Below are 5801 nucleotides of genomic sequence, written 5' to 3'. Positions count from 1 at the left end.
GGGGGCCACACGGGTGCGGCCCCCCCCCCCCCCCCCCTGCCGTGGCTCCCACCCGTGCCCCCACGCCGGGGTGGGGAGGCGTGAGACATCCCCGCCGTGCCTGGGCCAGCCAGGATGTGCCCCCTGCCCCAGGGTGGGGGTGCGGGCACTCACACTTGTGTGACGATCTCACCGTTCTCGGGCACGTAGACCTGCACAGGCACGCCGGCTGCTGAGCGTCGCAGCACCTGCACCGGGGGGCCCTGGGGGGACAAAGACCCTGTGGGTGTTGGCCCCCACCCTGTTTGGGCACACCACCGGGGGCACATCCCGGTACCGGCGTTGAGCTGGGGCAGTTGAGGGGGCATGGCCGCAGGTCCCCACTTGCCCAGCATTTGTCCCAGCAAGACCTCCAGGAGGAGAGAGGAAGCTGGCCCCTTCAGTGTCTGCAGGGACCCTTCCCTGCTCAAGGCCACCCCAGTGCTGCCCCAGGGACCCACATGAATCCTGCTTGTGGCAAACTAGGTGTGACAGGAGGGACTCACATAGGTCCTGCCCTAGGGACCCCCTTGAAGTCCTGATCCTTCCCATGGGACTCTTGTGAGACCCCAATCTTGCTCTAGTAACCCCCTTAAGGTCCTGGTCTTTCCCATGGGACCCCAATTCTTCCACAGGAACCCCCATAGGGTCCTGGCCTTGCCCTTGGGACCTTCAACAGAAAGTAGGGACCTACATGGAACCCCAGCCCTGCTCCAGAGAGCCCCTTAAAGTCCTGACAGACTCACATGGGACCCCAGTCCTGCCCCAGGGGTCCTGGTTCTGCCCCTGGGACCCAGATGGGACTCCAAACCTGCCCATGGGACCCTTAGCAGGTCCTCATACTGCCCTGAAGGACCTTAAAGGACCTTATTTCTGTTTCCAAGACCCTCACAAGACCCTGGTCCTGGCCACTGATTCTCCTCAGGAACCCAGTTCTGCCCCAGAGACTCCTCTGGGACCTGAATTCTTCCCCTGCGATTCCCTCAGGACCCTAATCTTCCCATGAGGACCCACTCAGGATCGTGGTCCTGCCCCAGGGACCATCAGGGACCCTCTAGACTCAACCTATGGGACCTTGGACCTGCTCAGAGGACCCTTAGAGGGTCCCGATCTTGTCCCAAAGGATCTTAAAGGACCTTGATCGTCTCCTCGGGATCCTCCTGAGACCATGGTCCTGCCCCAGGGTCCCTTCTGGGATCCCAGTCCTGCCCCAACAACCCTCACAGGACCCCACGGACCCCCTCAGGACTTCACTCCTGCTCCAGAAATCCTCATGGAACCCCACCAGAGCCACATGTCCCTACACTACTCACTCAGGGTGACAACTCATGTCACCTGCAGGACAGCACCCAGGGGGTCTCCTTTCTCCCACATGACCACTCCCATCCAAACCCCAGCCAGACACCGTGTCCTACCTGAACCAGTGACAGGACTCCACGAGCAATGGGCCCCTCCCTAGTGGTCCCACCATGGGGTCTCCGGAAAGCCCCTTGCCGGTCAAGAGAGTGGGGCCGGGCACCCCTCAGCTGGGCACGTTGGTGCCACGACTTGAGCTCCTCAGTGACGGCAGCCTTGGAGAGCCCCCGGGCCCCAGCGGGCGCGTAGTCCTTGAGCGAGGGCGTGCGCACAATGCGGCTGCGGGAGGGCACCAGGCGCTGGTACCGCAGCGGGGCCAGATCCTGCTCGTACAGGAAAGTCGGGGGGCCAGCGGACGGCAGGAACTGGAGGGCACCTCGCGGGAGGTAACCAGGCTCGGTAAGGGGCAGCGGAACTGCAAAGGACACGTCAGGGCTGCTGCTGCCCGGGGAGGTGGCGGGGGAGATGCTGGAGAGGTCGGAGATGCTGTCATCGGAGCCAGAGCGGCACGCGGGGCCGGGGCTCAGGATGCAGGAGGTGGGCACGGTGACCGTGTAGTAGGTGGGGCGCCGGCGGGGTGCAACGCTGCGGCCCCGCGGCTCGACTGGCTGCCAGCACGGGTCCACCCTGCAGGCAAGACACTGTGGCTGGGGGAGGACCCTTCCCCTTGCCCCAAAGCCAGGGCGAGCCCTGGGAAAGGTGCGCCCATGGGTGTGGGGTGCAGCCACCTAGTGGGGAGACATCCAGCCTCCTCCCATGGGATTAGCTCCAGCTTCCCGGGGGGGCAGTCTCCAGCCTCCTCCCAAGGGATTAGTTCATCCTCCCCATGGGGCTGACCTCCATCATCTCCATAGGGTTACTTCCATCCTCTCCATGGAATTATCTCCAACCTCCTCCCAATGGATTTCTGTCCATCCTCCCCACAGGGTTTTCTCCCACATCCCCCCCCACAGGATTATCTTAATCCTGGCTCTGGGATTATCTCCATCCTCCCCGATAATATTGTCTCCATCCTCCCCATGACTCAGCTCCACCATCTCCATGGGGTTAGATCCATCCCCTCCCTATGGGATTATATCTGTCCTCCCCATAAGATTTTCTCCATCCTCCCCATACAGTTAGGTCCACCCTTCCCTTGGTGTTCTCTCCATTATCCTCTCCATGGGATTATCTCCATCCTCCTCCCCATGGCTTTAGCACCATCATCTCTACGAGGTTCTCTTCATCCTCTTCCACAGGATTACTTCCATCCTCCTTCCCACAGGGTTAGCTCCAGGGTTACTCCCATCCTCTTTCCCACAAGGTTAGCTCCATCTTATTCCCAGTGGGACTATCTCCATCCTCCTTCCCATGGATTGAGCTCCATCGTCCACATGGGATTATCTCCATCCTCCCTTGCAGGAACCCTTGCCTATCCTCCCCCTGCTCAGGACATACCTCAGGGACTGGGTCTGTGCCCGCCGTCCTGATGGCTCTGGGGTGCTGGGAGCGCTGGAACCCGCCTGCCGGCACAGCACCAGGGTCCGGATGGGGATGAACCGGTAGGGAGGGTCCCCTGTCCTGGATGCTGGGGAGCCTGTGGGGTCAGGGCTGCCGGGGGCCAAGGAGCTGGCGGGGGCAGCCATCAGGGACCCAAGATAGCACTGGGAGCTCTGGGTTTCCCCATCCTCAGGGTCCACACTGGCATTTTTGGCCCTCTCATAGGGTCTGTCCAGGCTGGTCTCCTGCCAGGGAGTGGGGGGGGCCGTCAGAAGCCCTGACTCCTCCTCCTCCTCGGCGGGGTCCTTTGGAGATGGGGACCTCCGTGGGGTGGCAGGTCCTGGTGGCCGTGTGTCCTCTGTAGGAGAGATGGAGGGTTAGGATGGAGGGGACACAAAGAGAGGGTTGGGATGGAGGGAACAGGTGGATGGTTGGCATGGAGGGGACATGTGGGGGGTTGGGACGGAAGGGACACACAGGAGAATGGCACAGAGGGGACATGTGGGGGGTTGGAAGGGACACACAGGAATGGCATAGAGGGAACACATGGCAGTGGAGTGGGATGGAGGGGACCTGTGTGGGTTGGGATGGAGAGGACACAGGGAGAGTTGGAATAGAGGGGACACAGGAAGGGTTGGAATGGAGGGAACATACAAGGGGTACCCTGGTGTCCCCCCTGCTCCCAACAGCCCCCTCACCCTCCTCCAGCAGGCCGGCGTCAGACATGGAGCTCTCGTCGGAGGCACTGAGCTCTGTGGGGCAGGGCCCTGTGAGAACAGAGCCGGGGCCGCCTCCGGGAGCCAAAGCGCTCCCACGGCCCCGCCACCACCCAGCGCATCCCCGCGGGCCTCCGCTCCCCTCTCCCACGCTGCCTGTCCCAACATGCCCCAGGATGGCGGCGGTACCGGCCAGGCCGTCTCTACCAAGCCGCGTGCAGTTCCCAGCCTGCCTGGGATGGGCAGGCTGGGGGTACCAGCAGGGAAGGCGCCGCCACCGCTGCTGTGGCCCTGGTCCTTGGAGGGGACGGGGACAGAGAGAATGGGGACAGCCTTGGATGGCTGCCACTGGGATGGGGACACGGCAGCTGGGCCACATCCTGCCCCCCTTTGGGTGCACGTGCTGAGGATGGGTGATCGGGGAGAGTTATGGGGTGCAAGCGGCAAGGGTGAAGTATTGGGGTACATTCAGGGGAGTGCAATGAATGGAGGTGAAGTACTGGGGTGGATTCACTGGGTACCGCTGGGGATGGTTTATCGGGGTGCATGCACTAGGGATGGAGTTCTGGGGTGCATGAAGGGGGTACATACACAAGGGCTGGTGTGTTGGGGTGCATGCACTGGGGACAAAGTTTTGGGGTGCACTCACGAGGGTACAACCACCAGAGATGAAGTATTGGGGTACCTTCAACAGGGTGCATTGACAGTGAGAGCGTACTGAGGTGCATGTACCAGGGACAGCCTTCCAGAGGGCATCCAAGGGGTGCATTCAGCAGGGATAGGGAACTGGGGTGCATTCACCAAGGATGGTATGTTGGGGGCATTTGGGGGGGGGGGCATTCATTGGGGGTGTAGAACTGGGTTGTATTCACAGGGGATGGAAGGTTGGGGTGCATCCAGGGAGGTGCATTCACCAGGGATGGGGAACTGGGGTGCAGGCATTGTGGATGGCATATTGGGGTGCATCCAGAGGGGTGCATGCACTTGGGATGAAGGACTGGGCTGCATCCAGTGGGGTGCACAGGGAATGTGGAATTCAGGTGCATTCCCCAGGGACACCCAACCAAGCAGCACCCCATTCTGCCTCCCTGCCCTCCAGCATCCCCCCACCAGCTGGGGGGCTCGGGGGGCTCACCCTCGGCAGTGCTTGTGTCCCGCTGCCCTGCCAGGAGCCGCCGCTGGATCAGGACCTGTTCCAGGTCCCGCAGCTTCTGCTCCTCCCGGAGCGCCGCCGTCTGCCGCCTCTTCCGCACCCGCCGGCCAATGTTCTCCTCGTGGCAGAGCCGGCGGGAGGCCTCGGCAATCTGCAGCTGCAGTGCCCGCTCCCGTTCCAGAGGGTCCTGGGGGCGGGGGACATGCTCAGAACCACACCTCGACACCCCAAGCCACCCATTGTGCTTAACACTCCAACACCACCCACAGCACTTGGGATCCCAACCCCTCCCAGCATCTCATCTGGAATCCCGACACCCAGCACCACTCTTGGATCCCAACACCACCCGTCATGCTCAAACCCCACCACTACCCATAACAGTTGGAACCCACCTCCTCCCATAATTCTGGCACCCTGATACCACTCATCACACCTGGTACCCCCCCTCCACCCATCACCTTGGCACCCCAACTCCACACATTATGTTTAGGACCCCATGACAACCCATTAACACCCCAACACCACCCATCATGCTTGGAACCCCACTTTGTCCCATCCCCTGGGGACCCCAACACCAAACATCGCATTCAGAACCCAAACACCTCCCTTCACTGGGGTATCTCAGCCCCCCAACACCATCCATCACGCTTGGAAGTATCCCCCTGCCCCTCCCACTCACAGCACTCGGCACCCAACCCACCACCCATGGGATGGGGATGGTGACATTTCCAGGTGTCCCTCAGGCACCCAGGGGAGGGGAGGGGAGGGGATGGGGTCCCCACCACCTTTTCACCCCAGGGACCCCCTCACCACCCCACGCAGAACGACAATCTCATCCAGCTTGAAGGCAGCCCCGATCCTGCGCCGGACTTTGGGGGGCTTCTCGCCGGCTTTCAGGGGGTACTCGCGGGGTAGGGTCCCTGTCAGCTCCTGAGGACGGCACAGGGACACTGAGCAGAGCCATGGCAGCATGTGAGGGCAGGCAAGGGGTCCTCGTGCCCTGCTCACCGCCTCCCGCAGGCACAGCCGCCGCAGCTCCTGGACGCAGCCGTCCAGGCGACGCCCACCGCCCCGGTCGC

The 5801-nt window shown here is 62.4% G+C and overlaps 1 protein-coding gene across 1 annotated transcript; it reads right to left on the bottom strand.

The window, feature by feature from the left end:
• Positions 1 to 6: 6 nt before the first annotated feature.
• Positions 7 to 5793, bottom strand: CUNH1orf106 (chromosome unknown C1orf106 homolog; the record flags this gene model as incomplete). Its single annotated transcript, XM_017735506.1, has 7 exons — positions 7 to 242; positions 1434 to 2001; positions 2812 to 3211; positions 3552 to 3605; positions 4705 to 4909; positions 5533 to 5652; positions 5731 to 5793. Coding segments are annotated over 7 exons (1503 nt in total), but the record flags the coding sequence as incomplete, so codon positions are not given.
• Positions 5794 to 5801: the final 8 nt, after the last annotated feature.

This window comes from Corvus brachyrhynchos, unplaced genomic scaffold (genome assembly GCF_000691975.1).
Source record: "Corvus brachyrhynchos isolate BGI_N302 unplaced genomic scaffold, ASM69197v1 scaffold555, whole genome shotgun sequence".
NCBI lineage: Eukaryota > Metazoa > Chordata > Aves > Passeriformes > Corvidae > Corvus > Corvus brachyrhynchos.
Note: the sequence above shows the minus strand (reverse complement) of the source record. Positions and strands in the feature narration are given on the sequence as shown.